At 43.0% G+C, this 26,672-nt stretch overlaps 1 protein-coding gene across 3 annotated transcripts in view; it reads left to right on the top strand.

Annotated features, from left to right (window-relative positions):
- Positions 1–1,127: 1,127 nt before the first annotated feature.
- The window catches only part of Cdk15 (cyclin dependent kinase 15), an 88,473-nt gene continuing 62,928 nt past the window's right edge, over positions 1,128–26,672 (top strand). For 2 of the 3 annotated variants that reach the window (XM_021169327.3, XM_085838600.1), the window contains exons 1-6: positions 1,128–1,253; positions 1,971–2,120; positions 2,784–2,878; positions 9,577–9,656; positions 24,802–24,896; positions 25,619–25,681. In XM_021169327.3, coding sequence (XP_021024986.1) covers positions 1,128–1,253; positions 1,971–2,120; positions 2,784–2,878; positions 9,577–9,656; positions 24,802–24,896; positions 25,619–25,681 — 609 coding nt within the window. The remainder of the gene's footprint in view (positions 1,254–1,970; positions 2,121–2,783; positions 2,879–9,576; positions 9,657–24,801; positions 24,897–25,618; positions 25,682–26,672) is intronic. The other variant, XM_021169401.3, reaches the window with a different exon arrangement.

Raw genomic sequence — 26,672 nt, forward strand, 5'->3', positions numbered from 1 at the left:
ATGGGGGAATGAGGAGATATGTGCGTGTACACACACATCACACTCTCACACACACCACACTCTCACAAACTCTCACACAAACACTCACACATACACCAAACTCTCACACACACCACACTCACACACACACCACACTCTCACACATACTCACACACAATTTCTGTTTCCTCTTTACTTGAAATTTGAAAAGAATCATATTACGTCGTCCAGGCTAGTCTTGAACTCATCACCCTGCTGTTTCAGTCTCCAAAGTACTGAGATTACAAGTGTGCCACTGGGGGTTGGGGAGATGGCTCAACAGTTAAGAGCACTGTCTGCTCTTCCAGAGGTCTTGGGTCCATCATACCCAGCTCAAACTCCGCTCTCCACCCTTGACTCTCCACTATTTGTAGAGTATTAGCAACACAGGTATTTACTAGTGTTTGAAGGAATGGCTTTGCCCTGTCAGACTGAGATTGACTTTCGTTTGGAGGCAGAGAAGGAGTCAGAATCCTCAGCTTTCTTTCCATACCACCGTTCTGTGGTTCCTTTGACTCTAAAAGTTGGCTAGTTTGCAAATTCACTTTAATGTTGGAAAAACCAATCTGAGTCAGATGGCTCTCATCTGCAATCCCGGGACTGGAGAAGCTGAGGCAGGAGGATTACCTCCACTTGGAAACTAGATGGGCTGCTGGGAGAGACATTGCCTCAAAAGAAAAACAAGTTTGAAAACCAAGAGGCTTTCAGATGAAAGCAAGGGATAGAACACGCCTCAGCATGACCACTTTAGCCCCAGGATAGCCCAGTAAACACTTGGGTGATGCACATTCTGGGGAAGTGAGTGTATCCAAAGAACTGACTTGTGGCAGGAGTGAGAGAGCTTACTCCAGTGTGCCCAGTTGTATTCTCTCGGGCAGAGCCTCCTTGTTTTTGAGTGTGCACACATGAGCGCTAGCCGCTGCGGTTCTGATGCATTCTTTGCACTGATGAGCTAAAACTGCTGAAGTCATGAGACTGCTCCAGGCAGAGCCCTCGTGTGAGTCACAGAGAAGCTCCACTCTGCTGACCTCTGGCAGAGGGGGAGCGTATGAGGAGAGGCGGGTGGGAAGAGGTTCAAGGGCGGGTTTTCTCCTTGAACCTGGGCTAGTATGGGTCAAGAGCTGTGTGCAAAGAGGCTACAGCCAGGATGCAGTTGCTACCACCGTTCGGAGGGAGGGGAGGCGCACAGCTGTCAGAGAAGCCAGCCTGGAAGCACCGAGCCTGCTGTATTCGAGGTACTCGCATGCCGGGAGGAGCATCTTTCTTTATTAGTAAACCAAGCAATTCAGACAGACACTCCCTTTTGTAACAGGGTCTTATTCCTCTGCGGTAGGTCTAAACTCATAAAAAGAAAATTCTATTAAAGTCACAGAGGATTTATGGCTGTAGTTATCAAGTTTGGGGATGTACTTGTAAACCAGAAGAGGGGAATAAGCCTTGGGTTTGGCCGCTTTTTGACTTGAAATAGAGAAAGTGGTTCTTCTCTGGACGTCTCTGAGCCACTAAATTGCAGGGCTGAACTGTAGAGGGCAAGCTGCCATACCGGTAGGTCCACTGTGGATTCTCAGTTTCAGTAATTAGCTCGTGATTATTAGCAGTATCTTACAAGATTATTCTAAGGTATTACATTAAGTACCAAGGAAGGTGGGCAGGTACGGAGGAAATTGAGTTAAATGAAGGAATTGGGAGACACCCTCAAGGAGGCTGGGTTAAACTGTGTAGGTGAAGGAAAAATTTAGTATTTCAGTAATTGGTACCATCTAAGAGATCTGACTTTCAGGAAACCTGCCTTTCAGGGGTGCGGGAAGCTTACAAACAATCAAACCAAAAACAAACAACAAATAAACAAACAAGCAAACCAAAAACAGGCTAATAAAACAAAGAAAAGGTTTTGCCAGCCACTACATTGTGACTTTGTACACATTTTGCTCCTGGACGTTCTTTTCCTCTAGCTAACAGATCTAAAAGAAGCATCCAGTTCCATGGCTTCATTTCACCCCAGGGGACTCGAGGCTGCCAGTGCCCAGAAGTTGGAGAGTAAAAGGCCCCGGAGTAACAGTGATTCTTTTCAGGAAGAGAATCTGAGGCAGGGGTTGCCATGGGTGAGTGAACTGCTGACAGGCATCAAGGAGAATTTCATGGGTGCCTGTCTAGGGAAGCTAGCCCTCACCTTCCAGGGATGCCTGTGTGGGCTTGCATGTGCACTTACACATAGACACATACACAGACATACACACACATGCACACACACAGAGACAGTCACACATACACACAGACACACATGCACAGGCACATATACAGACACACACGTACACATACAAACATGCACACACACACATGCACAAACAGGCATGCACACACAACACATAGACATACACAGGCACACATGCAGACAGACACATACACATACAAACATGCACACACACACATGCACATGCACAAACAGGCATACACACACAACACACAGACATACACAGGCACACATGCAGACAGACAGACACAGACACTGACACAGAGACAGAAACACATGGACATGGACACAGACATATACACAAACACATAGACACATAGACACACACGGACACAAACATACATACAAATATATGCACACAGATAGACAGACAGAAAGACAAGACAGATAGACAGACAGACAGATACACACACACACACACACTGCTGTCTAATGTCCCTAGGGAAAATATAAGTCAACATATTTTTTATGTGTTCTTTCTGTCTTCCCACCTCTCGCCCCACCTTTTGAACAGAAGAAGAGCCTCCCTTTTGGGGCAGCCTCATCTTACTTGAACTTGGAGAAGCTGGGTGAAGGTTCTTATGCCAAAGTTTACAAGGGCATCAGCAGGTAAGTGACTCATGAAGATTTTTGATGAGGTCATCTCCTATTGCATTATAAGGCCAACTGACAGCACACACATTCAGTCTTTGGGACTGAGGCAGGACATCTGGAACAAAAGGATGGTAGACATGGTAGAGCTTTTGTTTTGTTTTGCATGGTTTTGGATTTTTAAAAGATTTTATTTATTTTATTCATATGAGTATATTGTTGCTGTCTTCAGACACACCAGAAGAGGGCATCGGACTCCATTACAGATGGTTGTGAGCCACCATGTGGTTGCTGGGAATTGAACTTAGGACCTCTGGAAGAGCAGTCAGTGCTCTTATATGTTTGTCTTTTTAAAAAACATTTATTTATTTATTTATATGTAAGTATTTATTTGTTTGTTTGTTTGTTTATATGTAAGTACACTGTAGCTGTCTTCAGACACTCCAGAAGAGGGCATCAGATTTCATTACAGATGGTTGTGAGCCACCATGTGGTTGCTGGGATTTGAACTCAGGACCTTTACAAAAGCAGTCAGCACTCTTAACCACTGAGCCATGTCGCCAGCCCCGGCATGGTGATTTTAACAGCCTTGAGAAACAAGACAAACAAACAAAAAAACCAAAAAAGAAAAAAGAAAAAAAAAAACAACCAAAAAACCAATAAATAAACCAAACCGAACCAATAAAAACCTAGCTAAAATCAACCACTGAAGAAGGTAGACTTTCTCCACTGTTAACCCCCAAACAATTACTACCTTGTGAGAAAGTCAGTTGGTTTCTTTAAGGCTTTTCTTATCCCTTCCTAAATCTTTAAACTGTGTTCTGCATTTGTAAAATATACCAAATGGTTGGGAAAAAAGAATTGTTATCTAAAACCCAAATATACCTGGTTTGAAGATGGGGTAGGGGCTTTCATCTACCTTGTAGTAAGGGTAGGAGAGTTGGAAAACCTTATCCCTTAGCTTATAGTACTCCAGTAGAGAAAATAATGACTTAACAGTAGTCATATTTTAAAAGTGCAAGCACTATAAACCTAAATATTTTTTGCTTATTTTAGAGTTTGCATATTTGTGCTGTCTTCGTTAAAATAAGATTATCAGGGAAATACAATTTTAATTATATAGAACCAGGATTTGACTCACGACCATAGATTATCCCAGAAACTAAGAATATAATATATTGCTTTCAAGAAACTCAGTTTAGTAATAGAATGAAAAATTCCCTCAGAAGTGCTTCCCAGCCTGAATTGAAATCTTCAAATCTGAGTAAAAATCCAGGTGAAGCTCTGAATGCCTTAACCCAAGGGCTGTGAGGACAGGAAGGAGTGAAGACAAGACAATCCGTGGAGCTTGCTAGTCACTAGGCTAGCCCCAGGTTCAGCGAGAGACCTTGTCACAAAAGAATAATGTATGTATTATACATACAACAAAAGAATGGCATATTTCTACTATGTTTAATATACTACAAAAGGATTATATACTTACATATTATAATAGCCTAGATAAAAATAAAAACTGGCCTTAAATATCCATTAAAGCAAGGCAAGGTAAATATTTACCATACTATGAACCAATATAGAAAGAGGCCGATACTGAAGAAGGAGGTGGGGAGTGGTGTCTTCCAGACAACGTGCACCCCATGGTCTTGTTTGGGAAAACAAACAAACCACTTAGTAATTCTACAGATTGAGATGTACACAGGAAAGTATGAGCACAAAAGGTTTACTTTTAGTGGTTGAAACTGGAGGCTACCATGAAAACAGAACATGTACGATTTAAAAGCACATTTTAAAGTACTATAAAGAGCCAGGTATGGTGGCATATCAGGAGGTTACCGCAGGAAGGCTATAACTGAGGCAGGGTAAGACCTTGTCTCAAAAGAAAACAAACAACAACACGAAAACCCAAAAACTATCATAGATGTTCTAGCTTCTGCAAAAAGGAGGGAACTGAAGATGATTAATTTTTTTTTTTGATTGTAACATGCTCTTTTTAAAGAGGCTATGATCATCACCTAAGAGATTATTAGACCTAGTAACACAGAGCATTCGTGTGATCAGTATACAAAGTCAAAACAAGTTGCTTATGTATTAGAAATAACTATTTAGAAAGTATTATAGAGAAAGTTATCCTCACAGAAGCAACAAAAATCTGACTGTCAGTATTAAAACAAGTAGGATTCCTAAACGGTTGCTGTGGTCCACGACAGCCTGAAGTCAGAAAGTTTGCTGAAATTAAACACCTTTGCTCTGCTGCTGTATCCACGCCAGGCTTTAGCTGGGATGAGTACTTTGGAGTGTGGGAGGAACACAAGACGATAACCAAACTAGTAAAATAGTGACTCAGAGGGGGACGGGTGCTGTGGAAAGGAACAGAATGGGCAGATCCAGAGGGCGGTGGGGGTAATTACAGTTTTAAATGGAGAGGTGAGAAGAGGGCTCACTGAGTAAGGAATATTTGAACAGGGCATCTGAGGGAGGGGAAGAGAAGCTAGACTCAGGGACAAGGAGGACAACTCTGTGCAGTGCAGAAACAAGTTAAAAACAAAACAAAACAAAAATAAAAACCCTAAAACTTCCCTTGTCAGAACCACAGAACCAGCCCCAGCGTTGGGGAGCTGGAAGGAGGGAAGGGCAGGGGAGGTGCAGCTAGGATGTGTGTGCTGCAGCAGATTCCAAGGGGTTTGCAAAGTCAGGGCAGTTGGAAGCTACTATATAAGGATGTCAGTGCTTCTCTGACTTCAGGTTTTCTTGTTACTAAACAGAGGTGCCCCTTGAAATACTTACAGAAGAGGTGTAGGATGCAAGGACCAGCCTTGGCTTAGAGAGGGGTTCTGAGGATGGGGCGTCCGAGAGCTGCAGAAAACAAATCACAAAGTCAAATCGTGGATCCAAGCTGGCAGCCTGTGCTCTGCTCCAGACAGCTTTCCAGTCTGCTTTCTCTCTGGTCTGCTGTCTCTGGAGATCTCCAGACAGCTCTCTCTAGTTTCTTCTCAAGACAGTTCTCCAAGCAGTTCTACCTTGCTATCCTAAAACATTCACTGGATAGCTCCTCTCCTCTAGATCCTAAGTCCAGTCTTTTATTTTACCTATCAATCCAGCCATTTACACCAGGCTTCCTTTTGATTATCCCATGAAGCATCCTGTGACCCCAGCCCCTTAATTCTTAGAAGACAGCAAGCACACATTTTCTTTTTAACACTGCAAAAGAATTCAGAGATCTGCCTGCCTCTGTTTAGCACAGACAATAAGATAGCTGGGTGGGACCCCAACTTGAAATGACCATTTCTACCACACCTGAGTGTAACCCTGCTCTGTCCCAGGTCAACCCTGAACTCAGGAATATGCCTTTGTACCTGCCTTTGTAAGCATAAAGGGAAAATCTTAGCTGGTTGGGATCTCCTGTGGTCACCACACCATAAGTCTCTTTTTCTCCTTTCCTAGAATATGAGTGCTCTATCTTCACGTACACCTGCATGCCAGAGGAGAACATCAGATTCCATTATAGATGGTTGTGAGCCACCATGGGGTTGCTGGGAATTGAACTCGGGACCTCCGGAAGAGCAGCCAGTGCTCTTAACTGCTGAGCCATCCCTCCAGACCCCATAAAAAATTTTTTAAGTTCAAAATTTGAAAGACAAGTGAGACTTTTGTGAGGGCAAAAGTCTGGGTAAAACGTTCCCGTAAAAAGGAGAAATAGGGGTGAGATAAATAGAGAAGACTGGGAAATGCAGTTCCAAAAGTAGTGAAGTTAAAATTAAAATATGATACCCACAGAGAGCAAACTGTGAAGGAAAAGCCAATCTAAGCCCACACTCAGGAGAGGTTTGGCAAAGCTGCATGGGTATCAACAGAAGAGCTTCCAAGGGGCAAACCTGCCAAAACCAGGGCACAAAATTAAGTGGTATTGAGTTATAACCCAAATAATAAAATATCTATGAGTTTCTGCAGCTACAAATGAATGGCTCAGTACATTAATAAAGAAGAGAGAAGAAATAAATCTCCCATGCAAAAGAACCCCAGGTACCTTACGTGGATCCACTGCCTCAGAAGTGGATCTCAGTGGATCCGTGCCCAAAGTGCGGGCTACACTTAGTGAATTTGATCCTGATATAGGGGTGGTGGATAGTCGATTCACAATCGACATTCAACAAATACTACCTCACACAGGCAGTTAAAAAGTCAACATCAAGAATTTCAAGTCATGATAGAATATGGTCAAGATGCTCTGAGCCTTCCCCAAACTCAGAATTTCAGTTTAGTTTTAAAAGAAACATCTGTGAGAAATCAGTGTCATTGGGGTGCATGATGTGAAATGCCCAAATAATCAAAAGCATTTTTATGGAAGAACAAGAGAAAAATCAAGAAAAAAGACTCTGAGAGGGGCATCCTTTAAAGTTCTTAACCTGCACTTTCCAAAACCATCCAGGTGATCAAATCCTGAGAAAATGTGACAAACTGCACAGCCAAGAGGGGCCTAGCAAGATTCAACAACTAAATGTAGTCCTGAATAGAATCTGGACAGAAACAAGGACATGAAGTCAAAGTTAAAGTTAAAATCCTGGCTGGAGAGATGGCTCAGTGTTTTAGAGCACTGACTGTTCTTCCAGAGGTCCTGAGTTCAATTCCCAGCAGCCACATGGTGGCTCACAACCATCTGTAATGAGATCTGATGCCCTCTTCTGATGTGTCTGAAGAGAGCAATGGTGTACCTATATACATAAAGTAAATGATTTTTTTTAAAAAAGAAGAATCCATTAGGTTAAATTGTTTAAAAAAGTTTTAAAAATCCTAATGAATTATGGCCTTTAATAATAATGTATCAATATTGGTTCATTAATTATCATTAGTGTACACTCTTTTAGTTTAGGTTTTGTTGTTTTGCTTTGCCTTGTGATATGGATTCATGCTGTTCAGGCCAGATGAACTTCCTGTGTAGCTGAGGATGACCTTGAACTCCTTGGCCTCCTGCCTCCATCTCCCAACTGCCAGAAGTATAGGTGTGGGTCGCCATGCCCAGTTTGGTTCATTAACTAACAACTGTACCTTCCTAAGTAGGAGTCGAAGGTCAAAGAAACAGCAAGGATATGGGAACTTTCTATAATGTCTTCTTAATTTTTCTAAAATTCTAAACGTGCTCTTTAAAAATGAAGTTTAAAATGATAGAGCTGAGAATGTAGCTCAGTAGTACAGAGCTCTTTAGGAAGCAATGTGGGCCTGGGTTCACTTTAATAAAGACACGTGCAGTGCCTACCCTATGACTTGGCAATTCCATATCTACCTCAAGGAAACAATGGGAGCTATGGGAAAATCTTTAACTGCAGAAATGATCACCATGGTTTTTCCTTGAGACAGTCTCATGCTAGCCCAAGTTGGTCTAGAACTCATCATGTAGCCCAGGCTGACCTTGTGGCACCCTTCCTCCCACCTTAGCCACTCAAGGGCTAGAGTTACAACAGGAGCCACCATGCCCAGCACAGTATTCTTAAAATAACCCAAACTGCAATTTATAAGAATTTGGAATTGGCAGAACACATTGTAATGTATTTGTATGATAAGATACTATAACATTATTGAGTAGCACATTTTGTAAGAGGAAATGATAAAACCAGGCATGTGGCTTATTCCTGTAACCCTGGCACTTGAGTAACCCTGGAACAGAGAGAGCAGGCCTTGCTGTATGTATCTCACAGTATTAGAAACACCATGGTAGTAAAGAACTTGCACAAAATCTTCTGGGACAAATAAGTGGAGAATAGGAGGACGGAAGGAGAGGGAAGGGGGAGACCTAGGCAAATCGGAGGGTGCTTTGGATGCTACGGTAAGTCAGACATTAGCTGTTAACAGACTCATCCAGGAGAACTGAAAGTTGGAGGACAGCCTGAGCTATATTGCAAGACCCTGTCTCAACAAGACAAAAACTTGCATCTCCCTACCCTCTGCAAAAACAAAAATAAACAACAGAGAGAGGAAGAAAGAAAGAGAGAGAGAGAGAGAGAGAGAGAGAGAGAGAGAGAGAGAGAAAGAGGAGAGAAAAGAAAGGAAGAAAGAAGAGAAGAGGAGAGGAGAGGAGAGGAGAGGAGAGGAGAGGAGAGGAGAGGAGAGGAGAGGAGAGGAGAGGAGAGGAGAGGAGAGGAGAGGAGAGGAGAGGAGAGGAGAGGAGAGGAGAGGAGAGGAGAAGAGAAGAGAAGAGAAGAGAGAAGAGAAGAGAAAAGAGAATGTGGCTGTTATCTGACATGAAATGTGGAGATTCTCTGAGGTCTGAAAACTAAGTGAAGTGTTGACTCTCACTTTCATATGATATCCCCAGCTACTCTACTGAGAGTAGACAGAGGTACAAGGGTTCAAGCAAGGGGACAGTTATGAAGCCACAGCCAAAGTTAGGTGACACACAAGGCTGGATTAAATGCACCAGAGGGATCAGAGGTATTATGAAGGAGATGGTCTCTCTGTGCCTCTCTGCTTTCTCTGGATGTTCTATAAGGAAAATATAACACCTTAGCAAAGAGAAGGATGTTTCAAAATATATATGTAACATGTTTTATATATAATGAGTTTTGTGTTTTGAGAAAATTCTAGGTTTAAATAGTAGGAGACATAGTAAAGGAAAGGGGTTTTTTTTGGTGTTTTTGTTTGTTTGTTTTTAATAGACTCTCCGATGTAAGCTGTTGCTTTGAGCCATCTCACTGAGTGTGTGTGTCTGCCCCACCCCTCTCTAGGATAAATGGACAACTAGTAGCTCTCAAAGTCATCCGCATGAATGCAGAGGAGGGAGTCCCTTTCACAGCCATCCGGGAAGGTAAGGACAGGAACACATGGACCCCAGACAGTGTTCTGATTATTCAGTCTATCCACTCAGCGTGCAGTCTCTCGTATCTCCAGAAGTGATAACTATAATTTCAAAGTTTGATTTTGTTACCAGTTTCCCAAGATTATTTACAGTATTATTTTATTATTTGGTTTTAAGATAGAGTTCAAAACTGCTGTCCATATTATGATTTCTATGCACACTTACTAAATGTTTTCCATATGTTTGGATTCATGCTAAAACCATGTCTATACAACTCAGAAACTCATTTAAAAGAGAAGTGTAATAGCATATTAATTCTTGGTGGGGATTTCCCTGATCATAGCTTGTTTTCCTGTCTCTGTTTTTCCTGCAATGCTTAGGGATTGAGCCAAGGGTCCAACACACAAACTTTTTTATTTATTTATTTATTTTTTGAGACAGGATCTCACTAAGTTTCCCAGGCAGGTCTTGAACTTTCAACCCTTCTGCTTTAGCCTCCTGGATAGAAGGCACATTCTTTAAGCATTTTCTTTCTCCCTCAGGGGCTGTCTCATTAATTTACTCTTTTTTTTTTAATGAGATAGGGGTTCAATAATTTGCCTAAGTTAGCCTCACATCTAGGCCTCTTGCCTCAGCCTCCTAAAAGCTGGGAGGACAGGGGTGCCTCACCAAACCCAGCTTCCTGTGGTTTCTGTGCATCCTGGGCAGCATTGTAAGGTAGTAAGTAGATTGAAGATTGCATCATCTGGCTGCTAGGTACCACTGCAGTGCGGTGATATTGGGTCAATTGCTTATCTAAGATTGAGCTGTTCAGTTGGGTGGGCATACCTTTAGTCCCAGCACTTGGGAGGCAGAGGGAGGCTGATCTCCATGAATTTGAGGCCAGCCTGGTCTACAGACTAGTTCTAGGATAGCCAGAGCTGCACAGAGAAACCCTGTCTCATTTTTTTTTTAAAGTGGCTGATAATAGCACATAGTTCACAGAGCTGTTAAGAAGATCAAATGAGAGTACGTAACAGTCTCTTTTCAGGGTTCAATGAATAGTTACTGCTATTATTTTGTTCTTGATTATTATTTTATTTTATTATTTTTGGGTCATATTTTACTGACCAGTGAGACAATTTATACCACAGTGTTTAACACTAACATCTTATAGATTTAAAACTAATATAGCAAAATTAAAGAATACAATTTATCAATATTTTACTTGAGGCTTGCTTGCTTGCTTGCTTGCTTGCTTGCATGAGATAGTGTCTCCAGAGAGCCCAGACTGGCCCCAACTCATTGTGTAAACCAGGATGTTCTTTTGTTTTGTTTTGTTTTAGATATTTTCTTCATTTACATTTCGAACTCTACCCTGAAAGTTCCCTATACCCTCCCCCCAACCCCCCAACCCCCCGCCCTGCTCCACAACCCACCCACTCCTGCTTCCTGGCTCTGGCTTTCTCCTGTACTGGGGCATATAATCTTCGCAAGACCAAGGGCCTCTCCTCCCATTGATGGCCGATTAGGCCACCCTCTGATACATATGCAAGTAGAAACACAGCTCTGGGGGGGTACTGGTTAGTTCATAATGTTGTTCCTCCTATAGGGTTGCAGACCCCTTTAGCTCCTTGGGTACTTTCTCTAGCTCCTTCATTAGGGGCCCTGTGTTCCATCCAATAGATGATTGTGAGCATCCACTCTATATTTGCCAGGCACTGGCATAGCCTCACAAGAGATAGCTATATCAGGGTCCTGTCAGTAAAATCTTTCTGGCATATGCAATAGTGTCTGGGTTTGATGCTTGTATATGGGATGGATCCCTGGGTGGGGCAGTCTCTGAATGGTCCTTCCTTCTGTCTCAGCTCTGAACTTTGTCTCTGTAACTCCTTACATGGGTATTTTCTCCCATTCTAAGAAGAAACGAAGTATCCACACTTTGGTCTTCCTTCTTCTTGAGTTTCATGTGTTTTGCAAATTATATCTTGGGTATTCTAAGTTTCTGGGCTAATATTCACTTATCAATGAGTGCATATTATGTGTTCTTTTGTGATTGGGTTACCTCACTCAGGATGATATCCTCCAGATCCAATCATTTGCCTAAGAATTTCATAAATTCATTGTTTTTAATTGCTGAGTAGTACTCCACTGTGTAAATGTACCACATTTTCTGTATCCATTCCTCTGTTGAGGCACATCTGAGTTCTTTCCAGCTTCTGGCTATTATAAACAAGGTTGCTATGAACATAGTGGAGCATATGTTCTTATTACAAGTTGGAACATATTCTGGGTACATGCCCAGGAGAGGTATTGCTGGATCTTCTGGTAGTACTATGTCCAATTTTCTGAGGAACCGCCAGACTGATTTCCAGAGTGGCTGTACCAGTTTGCAATCCCGCCAACAATGAAGGAGTGTTCCTCTTCCTCCACATCCTCTCCAGCATCTGCTCGCACCTGAATTTTTGATCTTAGCCATTCTGACTGGTGTGAGGTGGAATCTCAGGGTTGTTTTGATTTGCATTTCCCTGATGATTAAGGATGTTGAACATTTTTTTCAGGTACTTCTTAGCCATTTGGTATTCCTCAGGTGAGAATTCTTTGTTTAGCTCTGTTCCCCATTTTTTAATAGGGTTATTTGATTTTCTGGAGTCCATCTTGAGTTCTTTATATATATTAAATATTAGTCCCCTATCTGATTTAGGATTGGTAAAAATCCTTTCCCAATTTGTTGGTGGCCTTTTTGTCTTATTGACAGTGTCTTTTGTCTTACAGAAGCTTTGCAATTTTATGAGGTCCCATTTGTCAATTCTCAATCTTACAGCACAAGCCATTGCTCTTCTGTTCAGAAATTTTTCCTCTGTGCCCATATCTTTGAGGCTTTTTACCACTTTCTCCTCTATAAGTTTCAGTGTCTCTCGTTTTTTGTGGAGTTCCTTGATCCACCTAGACTTGAGCTTTGTACAAGGAGATAAGAATGGATCAATTCGCATTCTTCTACATGATAACCGCTAGTTGTGCCAGCACCATTTGTTGAAAATGCTGTCTTTTTTCCACTGGATTGTTTTAGCTCCCTTGTCAAAAATCAAGTGACCAGAGGTGTGTGGGTTCATTTCTAGGTCTTCAATTCCACTGAGCTACCTGTTTGTCACTGTACCAGTACCACGCAGTTTTTACCACATTTGCTCTGTAGTACAGCTTGAGGTCAGGCATGGTGATTCCACCAGAGGTTCTAAACCAGGATGCTCTTGAACTCTTGCTCTCCCTGCTGATCCCTCCCAAGGGCTATGATTATAGCTGCAGCACCACACTCAGTTACCCTGCTGGGAGTCGGATCCAAGGCCTCAAGCTAGCTAGGACTTTTGTTACTGTTCTGGTGTGGTGATTAAAATACCCTGACAAAAGGCAGCTTAAGGAAGAAAGAGTTTATCTGGTCCACAGTTCCAAAGGGATAAGAGTCCATCGCAGCAGGGGGTTGGGACAGGCAGAGCAGCAAAGGCAGCAGGAACAGGAAGCTAAAAGATGGCACCTTCAACCACGTGCACAAACCGGAAGTGAGCGATGCTGTGCGCTCTTAAAACTGAGCCTGCAGCGAGAGAGTTTCTCCAGCAAAACTGCTCTGTCCCCAAATAATTACACCCACTGGAAACCAAATATTCAAATGCCAGTGCCTATGCGGTACACTTCTCTTTCAAACCACAACACTAGGCAAGCACTCTTAGCAACTGAGCTAAATCCCCACCCCACGAGAGCCGTTTGAATGATGGGATTATTATTCGTTTCTGAAAAAAAAACTCTCAAAGATATGACTCTTCCTCAGCCTTACTTTATTCGTCTTAGTTATTTATCTTCCCTTCTTTACTGCGTATATAATATATGCAAAAGGATAGTGCTGAATGTTTGAGAAATGAGCAGAGAACGCCCCATTCTTCATTCTGTGTTTTCAGCCTTAACAGAGCAGACAGTCCAGATATTAAGTGTATAGAGGCTGTTGCAAACAGAATGAGTCAGACTTGCTGTGGCTAATGGAGGCAGGTTTTAGACTGAACTTAGAAGACTGGGTTATCCAAGCAGGCTTTACAAAACAATTCTGAAAATGAGTTTATAATTCAATTTGATGCCATTTTCAAAAGTCTCGGAAGCCCCTGGGAAACATTTTACATTTAAATCGAAAGGCCAAAGGCTATCAGTGTAAGTGGGGACTCGTCCTGGTGGGATCAGGTGCAATCTAGGGGAACACATGGTTTTAAGCATTTAAACAAGATGGAAGCTGTACTCACTAGTATACTTATTAGTGGTCCAAATGAGACAGATGTGTGGATAGGCAAAAGAGTATTTCTGAACACACACACACACACATGCCCGCCCGTCACCAGACTAGAGGAGGCTCTCTGGGTGCTGGCTCCCCTTATTCCCTGGGCATCAGCTTTTGTGAGCCTGAGTTCATTGACGGCTTGCACTGGGCTTTGCTGCTATTTTCCCCAGAGCTAAGTTCTCCAACTCCGCATCTGGCAGTTACAGTGAAACGTGTTTTGCAGCAGGTTTTGCTAACAGATGTTCTCGGCCGACTCAAAGCCCCCGGGTGTGTGTTGTTCTATATGCACGGCCATTCTCGCATTTCGTGTCCGCTGAGCGCTGCCTCTCACACAGGTGTTCACAATTACAGTTAGCATTCCTATGTGGACTTCCTCGGTTTGTTTTATGGGACTGGCCCTTATTGAAAGCTTTGCTTGTATGATATGAAAAAAACCACAAAAGGATTTTGACACATCGGAGGTGGTTTGACTTCCAGTTTCCAACAATGACTGCTTCTTTTTCCTCCTGGGTAAAAAGCTTGCAGCCTTGAAAGCAAGGCCTCAGTAAGAACTTTGGCACGGGCTCATTTTTCCCTGGTTAAGATCTGGATGCCCAGGAGACCAGAGAGTTGGAGGTTAAATGGGAAGGGCTGGGAAGCAAGATAAGAACAGCTGGAGTTCATTAGTTAAAATCCAGGGTCATTAGCTGAAAAGGCAACCAAAAGCCATGTGCAGGGAAACTCAGAGTAAGACAGCCTTGAAGCAGGAATTTTTTCCCTGAGAAATCTGCTTGCTCTGAGGGTGTGGCAGCCTAGAGCTTAGAGAGTGAGATTCTGCTATTTGGACAGTCTCTCCAGGTAGAATGCATGTTTGTTTTCACATGATCTTTACCTATCATATCACGAAATTAACAAAAGTCTGAGCAACAACATTACGGGAAACTCTTACGGAGCGAGCATTCATGCACCCTTGAACACCTCTAGAGGAATGATGTCGTATGGCCAAACTTTCAAACAATATCTGATTCAAGCCAACACTCAGAACTTTGTGTGCATTCACACTGCAATGTGTGCTGGGTGTCTGAGATGGCCAGACACTCTGCTGACTACTAGGTATGCAACAGCACACAGATCCCTGTTTCTCCCTGATACTGAGGGTCAAAGCCAAGGCCAAACACAGGCTATTTGCTTGGCCCTCTTTTGCATTTTTTATTTTGAGACAGGGTCCCACTGAGTTGTCCAGGCTGGCCTTGAACTCACTTGTAGCCCAGGCTGTGTTTGATCTCACAACCTTCCTGCCTTGGTCTCCTGAGGTAGGTGGAATTACAGGCCCAGGCTATTGGTATCCTCATCCTTTTGCTAATTAAAAGATGAAAGAGCTGGATATGATGATACAAACTTGTCATCTCAGCACTCAGGAGGCAGAGGCAGGAGGATCACTCCAAGTTCAAGGCCAGCATAGTCTGCATAGCCACTTCTAGGCAAACCAGCGCTACATGGTGAATCCCTATATCAAACAAGGCAAAATGGAAAAGTAAAAAAAAGATAAAAAGATCAGAGATTTTTGTAGCAATTTAAGAGAGTCCTTTATTATTGATTCAGAATCACATTTCAAATGTTTATTTTTACAACTGGGAGAAAATATTTTGAGTAAGTTGATTTTTTTATGGATTTTATATGAATGTACCTTAGTTTCATTGAATTCTATATTGACATTCTAGGAATGGACCTTAAATAAATTTCTTAAAAAACAGCCAGCTTTTGGTTTGAACCTAGGACCTTCATCTTGTCTACTTTGTTTCCTTAAGAGAGTCGGGCATATGACAGGCCTCCCCGCACCACAGTCTCTGTTAACCCTTTATACCAACCCCTGGAAGTACGAAGTGGTGGTGTTGTAGAAATGAAGGGGCCCGAGCCTCAGAGAGGCTGAGTGACTTGTCTGAGGTCACAAATCTAGTCAGCGTGTTTGGGTATGACTCAAGTCTGTTATATTTAAATTCTCCCTGCTCTGCAACATAAAACTGCACAGGCTTGCAATGTTTAAGCATCTCCTTCAGCAAGAGTAAAAGTGGGAACTAGAAAGCCGCTCTCTGGTGCTCTCTGTGTAAAAATGGGGGCAAACTCAGAAGTAACTCTCCAGAAAAAAGTGTGATCGTGTGTGTGTGTGTGTGTGTGTGTGTGTGTGTGTGTGTGCGCCTGACCGTGCTCAATAACTCAAACGCTCATCCTACAGAACCCTTAATGGTGGCATTTAAATGAGAAACAGTTGCCTCTGAAGTCCTTTTAGGATCACTGTAAAGTAATTACTCCTAATCCATTTGTGAGAAAATTCACTAAAAAGAGGTTCAGGAACCTTGCTGGGGTCATCTAATAAGATCAACAAAGAGTCTGATTAATATCTCAAGTCAGCTATTAGCACAGATGGAAGAGGGCAGGCCCGGCTGACAGGAGTCTGATCACATCAAGAATATAACATATTCAGCTCATACTTACAGCCCTATGAGAAATAACCCCAGGGTAACGGCATATGAGAGGGATATTTTTAAATTTAAAATTATGATCATTATTGTTGTTATTATTATTAATGTATGTGTGTATGTCTGTGTGTGCACGCATATGCACACAGACATAAGCTGTGCCACCTTGCCTATGTGGAGGTCAGAAGACAACCATGTACAGTCAATTCTCTTTGCCAGTGGAGTCTAGGGATAGAACTCACCAGACTTGTGTGGCAAGCACCGTTGTCCACCGAGCTATCTCACCGGCCTTTAAAGAGTTATATTAGCACATATCGACTGTACATAATTATTAATTTTATTATGTATTATTATTATTATTATGGTCACAGTTTTGTTCTTGTATCTATTTTGATCATATTCACCCCATCAGTATTTCTCTACTACCTCCACTTTCTGTCATTTTGTGGGAAGTGAACAAATGAGTTAATTAAGGTCACTTACAGGAATATGAACAAATTAGCAGTGGCTATAGCAGGGAACAGATGCCTTTGTCCCTTAGGAACTGTTAATTACTTGTAGTTCCTCAGGGAGGTATGGGGACTTGTGAGCTCCTCTCCTCCACAATGGGATGTTGGTAGGCCCAGTGTCTTGCAGGCTGTCATAGTGACTGAGAGTTTCATGGCAACGGCTGTGTCATCCCCTGAAGATACCGTTCCACAACACTTCCAGCTTTTACAGTATTTCCATTCTTTCATGTTCTCTGGGCCTTTGAGAGGATAATGCAGATGTTTTATTTAAGGATGAACATTCAGGTAGGCATTTATTCTTAGCACTTTGACCAGTTATAAGTCTCTTCAGTAACTATTGCCCAGCAAACGCACAAAAAGAGAAGTGTCTCTGATCAAAGCTGCCACCACTATTAATCTATGGACATAGAAATATTCAAAGGCAATTTAACAGGCATGTTGTGTTCACTTAGCAAAACAACAGTAGCTTTCCTCCTAGGACCTGAGCCACAGACTTCTGCTGGGGTTTATAGTACCAGTTATGGATTCCTTTCTTTGGATCGGGCTTCAAGTTTCAGCATGAAGTGGTTGGATACGCACCCCCCCCCCAAGGGACATCACTGTCACACCAGAGGACACAATGTGATGGGGGTTTAACTTCCAAAGAAATCAGAACTACTCATTTGCCTTTACCAAGCATTTCTCCAGGTCATACTGTTTCTTGGGATTCATAACTTGACTCCCTATCTTGCTTTGTGACTCTTCAGCCAGAGAAACTGTAACATACGGAATTGTACATCTTTTGTTGTTCAGTGTCTAATGGAGTTGGGATGGACTCCATTATTGACTCCTGCATAGACTCATTAGAAGTGGCCTAGTCTTTATTGATTCACATTTATTGAGCCCCACATGCCAGGCTTGGGTTGGTGCTGGAAATGCAAAGTCAGGAGGTGGGGTGGGTCAATCTGTGTCTTTAAGCAGCCTATACACTTGAGAAAGCTTCAGTTACCAGGGTTACCAGGATATACAGATATACTCTAGGACTTTGGGAGACAGACTTGCTTTATCTGTGACTATTATGTCTCACATCTTTTGCTAAATTAAGTAGAACAGTATAGAGTAACATCAAAATACCATGAACCACTGTGCTGGCAAAAATCAATTTTCCTAAAAAATCATTCTGCAGATCATAATGAAAAAGATAAAACCAATAAGTTAAATATTGTATGACATTGCGAGATATTTCCCTGAATTATTAAATATCTCACATATTATATCTAAATGTGATATGTTTTAATATATTAGTTAATATTTCATTAATTACATAAGTATAACTAATATTAAATGTCACATTTAATAATATTTAATATATTAACAAATTAAAGTACATTATATTATAGCTAAATATATTAGCTATCTTTTATGTTGACTAAAGATCAACACTGACCATTTTGCTTTGGAATGTTTTATCATCTTTCTTTATTTTCTGGTGTTTTTATGATTAAACCAAATGAATGTACATGAAATTCTTACAGCAATGGCTGGTATCTTTTTTTTTTTTTTGTTTTGTTTTTTTGTTTTTTTCGAGACAGGGTTTCTCTGTGTAGCCCTGGCTGTCCTGGCACTCACTTTGTAGACCAGGCTGGCCTCGAACTCAGAAATCCACCTGCCTCTGCCTCCCGAGTGCTGGGATTAAAGGCGTGCGCCACCACGCCTGGCCTGGCTGGTATCTTAAATAGCCTAGGAGTGCTAGCTGTTGTCACTGTTACTATCCTCGTAGTCACCTTATTTTAGGAACAGGATACAGCTCAGTGGAAGACACCCTCAAGGCTCTAGGTTGATCTGAACATGTAACCCTATTGTGACTCATCTACACCCCCAATTTATCTCTATGTCTTTTCTTTGAAGAAAACAAAAGTAAGTACTCTGACATGCAGGACATTTGTTTGGCTTCTTTTGAGACAAGGTCTCATGTAGCCTAGACTGGCCTTGACCTTGCTGCACAGCTGAGGATGACCTTGAACTCCCACTCTTCCTACCTAGATACATCTCGGAGGTGCTGGGATTATAAGCATGAGTCACCACATCCATATTACTTGGTAGGTGTGAATGTGAAAACAACCTTCCCAGAATCCTCATGCTGGTTTTCATATCTTTCCTCTTTCCCAGTTGACTTTTGTAACCTTAATCTTCAGATCAGATCCCGTATCCTTCCCTGGTGACCTCAAAAGTAGAAGAAAGAAAGGCCTTTTCTCCCTGAGTTTCCTTCTTATACATACCTGGATGCTAGGGCACATTAGACCCTCTGGTGTGTGGACCCAACTAGGTACCAGTAATTCCATGAGCTAAAGACTTAAACCATTACCTGCTTTTTATGCAAATCCCCTATTTACTAGGTAAAATTCCATTTCCATATAGATTTTCAGTATCCTTAGGCGTTGGCAAAGCAATGGTAAACATGAGCAGGAGATAGAACAGTTTGTGATCTAGGTGGGGAAGGTACCTAAGAGGACCAAGGAGCCAAAGCGTCTCCAACAGAAACACTACTACTGACTCAACACATGTGAATGATGCTGTGGAAGACATGAGCACAAAACTGATATTAACATTCCCGGCCCTGTCCTAATAAGTACCTAGGATCCAATGAGCAGAAAAGGCAAGAGTGGCTGCTCTCCATGGAGCAAAGGGGAGAGCGACAACCAGCACAGATGTGTGTGTGTGTGTGTGTGTATAAGTATTTATCTGTTTGGTGGCAGGCACTGATCAGTATGATGGAGGGGAGTAAACAGAGGTGAGGAATAGAGGATCACTGGGATGTGTGAGGCAGAAAGCTGTCATTTCATCTGCAATGAGTGGACAGGGAAGCCCATCAGTTAGGTGAACAGTTTGAGCAGAGTCCTAAAGGTGAGGGAGAAAGCATGAAAACAGGGGAGAAAAGAATTGTGGGTGGAGGAAATGACAGTCACAGTACAGGGGGAGGGGTAGCGAGGGGCAGGGATGAGGGGGTATGTTTGAAAATGAAAGTGTTTGAGGAACAGTTAAGAGGCCATTGTGGCCAGAGCAAGGGGGAGAGAATGGGAGGAGGTGAGAGCTAGGGAAGGGCATAGAGCAGGGAAGGGAGTTGACCATCTTCAGGCCTTGGGGTTTCATTGAGTGAGATGAGAGCTCACTGTGGGGGAATCAGAAGAGATTTGCTTTGATTTTTACTGGAAAGAATCACAGTTTCAGACTGTTCCAGAAGGAAGAGTCAGCAGGACAGAGAAATGAGGAGACTACTTGGGGTGCTTTTGCTAGATACCAGCATGGCCCAGCCCAGGACAGTGGTCAACCACCCAGAAAAAAGGTGTGTGTGGGGGGGGCTCTGATGTGTTTTGCAGAATTGACAGTAGATTTTCAGGTGGGTGGGTGGAGGGTATAAGAGGGAAGCTGAGAGGGACTGCTGTTTGCATGAGCTCTAAACTACATAAAAGGCGTAAAAGGTACAAATCGCTCTAGCTCACTTCTGCAAATGTATGGCGAACTGAAGATTAGACTGTTGATACAAATAAGTTCACAACAGAAATGAGCAGAGGGTACTTTCCCCTTTCCTGCAAAACCATATTATTGAGAAAACGACAAAAGACTGAAGCCCGTGGTTGTCAGCAGTCTGTTTCGCCCTTGTACGTGTTCTTTGAGTGTCTTAGCATTTCGACTGATAAAATGTGCCACCGTAACTTTTAAAGTAAGCCGGAGGAGTTTTAGTAATACAGTTATGTAAGAACAAAATTACTTTAAAAATGAAATTAAAACCGGGTATGTTAGCAGGTATCTGCAATCCAAAAACTTGGAGACCGAGGCAGGAGAATCACTACAAGTCTGAGGCCAGCCTGGTCTCCACGTTTGAGTTCCAGGACAACCAGGGTTGCAGAGAGATCTGGTCTTGAAATAAATACGTAAATAGTAAACTAATTAGTTAAACTATTTTAATATTCTTAGCAATTTGTTTTTGCATTTCCTTTGGAGGAGGATGTGATTTTGTGTGTAGTGTTAAGGATCAAAGCCAAGGCCCTGGGCAGACCAGGTAGGCACTGAGCTACGCCTGTGGATGCTTTGTCTGGTATACACGTGCGTGTAGAGAAACAGAAAGTTATGATGAGATGATTCATACATAAAAATGCACATGTTCTCAACTGATGGTCAGAAGTCATTGCTATAAATCTGGGAGGTATTGAAAACTCTAGCAGAAACGTACCAAAAATAAGATTTTATGACTGGGAGTGGGGTTTTTATAGGCATGAGTGAAAGGAGGGCGGGAAACTGGTGTGTGGTATTAACTGTCATTTGCATCTTGGTAACGTTTGCCATTCACCAAAGGTTTTAGGAATTGGGTCTGAGTCAACTCATAAGAACCCTGTGAAATGAAGTCAGGAAAGACGGCCTCTCTCTCCATAGGGTGGGAAATTCTCCAAAGCTCACTGAGAGAGAGTGTGTCTCACAGGCAGCTCTCCCTAAGACCCTCAGTAAAGATGCTTGATAAAGGAAGAGCTCACTCTTGGTGAAGGGGCTGGCTGAGGTGGTGGTGTGGCATCCAAAAGACAGGCACTCTATGCATGTGTAGATGTCAGGCTGGGCCCAGAGACATTAAACAGGTGCAGTGAAACTGGTCTTCATTCTTAGAAATTAACTCACAGTTAAAAGTGAAATTTTAACTCACAGTTAAAAGTGAAATAATACATTTTTGTCCATAAGGACTCTGTGGGCACAGCTCAGAAGAGCACAGTAGACTTGCTGGCACAGCAGAACTCCTTCAAATGGGAGAGTGGCTCGCCCCAAACTGACTTGGTTTTTTGAGACCAGGTCTTTCTGACTAGCTCTGGCTGTCCTGGAACTTACTATGTAGACCAGGCTAGCCTCCAATTCACAAGATCTGTCTTTGCCTCTTGAGTGCTGGGACTTTTAAAAAGGACTAAGAGTAGTGGCTATTTTAACAACCACAGGTTTGCACAGCATTGTCAATGCCACGACTAAGACATCTGGTAAGCCAAACTGGTTTCTCTGTCTTAATGTTTCGTGTGTGTGTGTGAAATAAAGTATGTGTGTATGTGTGTCTGTGTGTGCCAGAGAGTGTGTATGTGTGTGTGATAGGAGCATGTATGTCCATGTGTGTATGTTTCTCTGTGTGTGTCTGTGTGTCTATGTGGTGCTGAGGACAGAACCCCTGGCCTCCTGCATACGAGGCAAGTGTTCTATCACTGAGCTACACCCCAGCTCAGCTCTGTCTTCCTTTTATGCCCAGGATGTTGTCGGCAGGTGTTGGTAATCTGGCTCAGCAGCTCCAAGGAAAATCCCACACAGTGGAAAGGAAAGCAGCTCTCTCCTAATGGGGCCAGCCAGCGGAGGAGGGCTGTCCTTGTACACTTCTAGGTCACATGGCAGCTCTTGGGTAAAGGCAGGGTAGTGCAACTAGAAAGGAATGGACTAAGAAGTGTTGGCTTTCTGAGGACAGTAATGGAGTTCCAACTAGAGGGGAGATTGACCATCAGGAAGCAAAACCAATAACAAGCACAACAGGTCAGGTTCCTGAGGGAATAGGTGTGTTTCCAGATGGCAGAGCTGCATGTATGTGCACACACTTGTGCTTGTACAAGTGTGATTAGGTGTGTGGAGGCCAGAGGTTGGGGGCAGGTGTTTTCCTCAGTGGCTTCTCTACCTTATTTGTTGACCCAGGGCCTTTCACTGAACCTGGGGCATACTGATTGCTAGACTGTCCCACAAGCCTTTGCCTTATCCTCCCCACTGCTGGGATTATAGCACTGCCACAGCCAGCTTTACTGGAGTTCTTTGGATCCAACCTCAAGCACTCATGCTTGTAGGATAAGCAGGGACCCACTGAGCCACCTCCACAACTTGGAGTGTGTTTGTTCTTAACCTTGTAGAGCTCTATAGTAGGAAGGAGAGGGGCAGAAGAGCCATCAGGTAGAAATGTAGGCACAGAGTCAGAACCTGGATTGTCAGGATTTTTTTCTTTTGTGTACGCTATTTTTCTTTCTTTTTTTTTTTAAATTAATTATTATTTGTTTTGTTTTGTTTTGTTTTCCGAGACAGGGTTTCTCTGTATAGCCCTGGCTGTCCTGGAACTCACTTTGTAGACCAGGCTGGCCTCAGAAATCCGTCTGCCTCTGCCTCCTGAGTGCTGGGATTAAAGGCGTGAGCTATCATGCCTGGCTTAATTATTGTTTTTAGTTAGAGGACAAAATAATGGGTTTCAACACACATGTACACATACCACATGGAACACACATAAAAACATACATACGCATGCATGCATACATACATACACGTATTTGTTATGTGTGTGCTATGCGGTGCGTGTTCACGTGTGCTCTTGGTTCCACAAGTGGCCTGAAGTTGAGCTGCCCTCCTTGATCACACCTACGTTATTTAGGGAGGCAGAGTCTCTCACTGACCCCATGTTAGCTGAGTCAGCTAGTCTGTGTAGGTGGCTTGCTCCAGAGATCCCGTTTGCCCTCCTCCTGGGTTTTAGGTGGGCTGCTGCTCCAACCTGGTTTTTCTGCGGTGCTGGTTATCTGAGTCAGTCCACATACTTGTGTGGCAAGCACTTTACCCACTGAGCCATCTCCCCAGCCCTCCATGCGTTTAACTCTTCCCTCTGAGAGAGAGAGAGAGAGAGAGAGAGAGAGAGAGAGAGAGAGAGAATATGTGATGTGTCCTCCGCTCCTGTACTCTGTCTGGTCCTCCTTTTCGCTCCCTTCGGAGTTCTTCCCCTTTATATTCCTGCTTCTACTTTTATGTCCTAAATATACACGTACATTGATGTTTGTGATTTGAGTTTTATACAGTTCCATTCTTTTAAGTCTTTTGTTTGTTTGTTTCTGGGACAGGGTCTCACTGTGTAACCCAAGCTGCCCTTGAATTTGCAGAGACCATCCAGCCTCAGTCCTGTGATCACTGGCATTAGAGGCGTGATCCATTGTGTACCAGACATTGCCTTAGCTCTAAGGACACTATAGTCTTCATGCTGAGACTTTTCATCTCTTTAAGCCTGTTTTGTTTTCATCCTTCTCAAGTCATGTTTATTCCATCTCTCTGGAACTCCCAAAGACAGCCTTCCTTGGCCTTTTGTGGCAATCTCTTCCCCTTTAATTGGATGCTTTTATGGGGTAACAATGGGGGCAGGTCACTGGTAAGAAGCCTTAAGCTGAATCCCCAGCACCAACAAGTAAATAAATAAGTAGCTACTTCTAGAAGCCTAACAATGACCTGTAAGTAGTAGGCAAGAGACTGCTGTCAGCGCTACTACACTCCAAGGCTTCCCAAGCTCAGAGTTCCCTTTCAAGCTTGGTTTCCATAGAGGAGGATTGCAATATTCCATCAAGAAGTCCTTCCTGCTGCACAGGTTACTGTGGATCCCACGCTCCTGTCCTGCCTCCCACAGACATTGTCCATTAGCTTCCTTGGCCCCTGGCTGGACTTGACATTTTAGAGCCTGGCCACTTGTTACAAACTCCTGCTCTACGGGGTGAATCAGCCATTTTCCTGCTCCTCTAATGGTCTGTGTATCTCTGATCCCATGTTTCTATAGCTCTGAATCTGGGATGGTGAGAATCTCAGAGGAGAGCTTCACAAAGTGCCCAGAGGGCTCTGAGGAAATGGATTAGGTGGATGGAAGTGGTGTTGGCAACCATCAAGCTGGTCAGAGAGGGCAGTTGTGGAAATGCAGTGGGTCACCATTTTTAAAATAATAAAGGTCTGTTGTCATTTCAAATATTCTTCCAGAAAAGATTCATTCCCAGGAGTAAAATCCTATGACTATTTGATTTGAAATGTTAAAAATATATATAAACATTGGTTAATAGGTTCAAAGAGCCACAGTCACTCTCAGTGATTGATGTAATATCTTGTTTAAATCTTTCTAGCGTCTCTCCTGAAGGGCTTGAAGCACGCCAATATTGTCCTCTTGCATGACATTGTTCACACCAAAGAGACTCTGACATTCGTATTTGAATACATGGTGAGTTCTCCAGACTCTTAGAGCACACGGCGGGGAGCCAGGGGGGGGGGGGGGGGAGCCTGGTGCTTGTATAATGAATCTGTTAATATTTTATGGCATGATAAAACTTTCATTACGGGGTGGAAGGTATGATGGATCACTGATGTGCTAAGTGTGCCCTGGCCGCTCTCGCAGGCAGTCAGTTGGACCTCTTTACCTGGATTTTGCCTGTCCTGTCCCCCTCGCCACCAGCAGCAAACTAGGATTGTGCATTTGCTTTCTCAGAAAACGTGGCGCTTTTTAAAGGCTATTTTCATTGCTAATAGAGCCTGAACTGTTTCTTTGACTTAACGAATAAATATACAACACAAGATATTTAAAGACCAGATATAAGCTTACTAAAGAGTAACTCAACTTGTATTTTGGAAAGGAAAAAAAAAAAAAGATTCAAACGAAGAGAAAGAAATCCTGAGGTAAGTGTATTTGACATGCCTTCAAGGACGCTTGGAAAGAGAAAATTTGCTTTGCTGTGTGCTGTATGCCAGTCACTCAAATGGGCGTCTCTGCCAAGAAACAGGTTCCCTGCACCAGCAGCCAACTAGAAAGATAGTATATTTGATCTTAACAATGAGATATCAGCAGAACCTGGCTATCTTCCTTTTACACTTTACTCTAAAATATCCATATTTTTGTTGTACTTCCTCACTGACTTCTGTCCCTTCTTTCTCTGCTGGTTTGTTTAGCATACCGACCTGGCCCAGTACATGTCTCAGCATCCTGGAGGGCTTCATCCTCACAATGTCAGGGTGAGTACTTTAAGAGTCATGCTACCTGGCCTGCCCACAGCAGAAGCATCTGCAGACAGACAACTATGCCAATAACAGAGGAGGGAACCGGGTGAGGTGGTTTACACCTTTAATCCCAATGCCCTGGAGACTGACACAAAAGGATTATTGTGAATTCAAGGCCAGTCTGGCCTTTGTAGTGAATTCTAGACTGCCTAGACAATAGTGTGAGACTCTGTCTCACAACAACCTGGGATTATAGATGGCTGTGAGCTGCAGGGTAGGGGTTGGGAGTCTTCTACAAGAGCGGTCAGTGCTCATAAGCATGAAGCTACCTCGTGGGCATCACCACCCTTCTGGTTTAAAATGGCAGTACTTACCAGTTCCCGGAGAGGAATGGAGGGCAGCAGACGCTTTGACTGATTCAGAAGTGGAGTTTTGCCTGCCATGTGGAAAGAATGACCAGTGGGACAGGGGTGTGCAAGAATCTGACAAGAGAAGTTAACATGATGATACTGGCAACTAGACTGGGTCTAGCCTCAGGTCACTGTGTGAAGATGAGCAAGGTGCTAAGGGGGATCGTGGACTGCTTGAGGAATTAGAGATGGATTTTGAGGCTTGAGTAACTCACACAGCAGACCCGGGAATGTCCAGAAGGATAAAGACACAGAGGCTATAGTTCCTACCCTTACAGCAAAATGAGATGAGGAGACATCCTGACACTATTACATTGCTTTAAAGAAAGGCTAGTAAGGGTCTGGTATCGTGGAAGGCTCAGTAGTTAAGAGCACTGGTTGCTCCTACAGAGGACCTGGGTTTGGTTCCCAGGACCCATATGGTAGCTGAGAACCACCTGTAACTCCAGGATCTTCTGCCCTCTTCTGGTGTCCATGGGCACTGTATGCAGGTGGTACACGGTCAAAAAACATGCAGGCAATACATTCATACACATAAAATAAAACTAAAAAACTTTAAATTTCTGATAAAAAGTAAGACCTGGTCCTGTGGCAAT

Source organism: Mus caroli, unplaced genomic scaffold (assembly GCF_978045245.1).
Source record: "Mus caroli unplaced genomic scaffold, Mus_caroli_1 scaffold_1, whole genome shotgun sequence".
Lineage (NCBI taxonomy): Eukaryota > Metazoa > Chordata > Mammalia > Rodentia > Muridae > Mus > Mus caroli.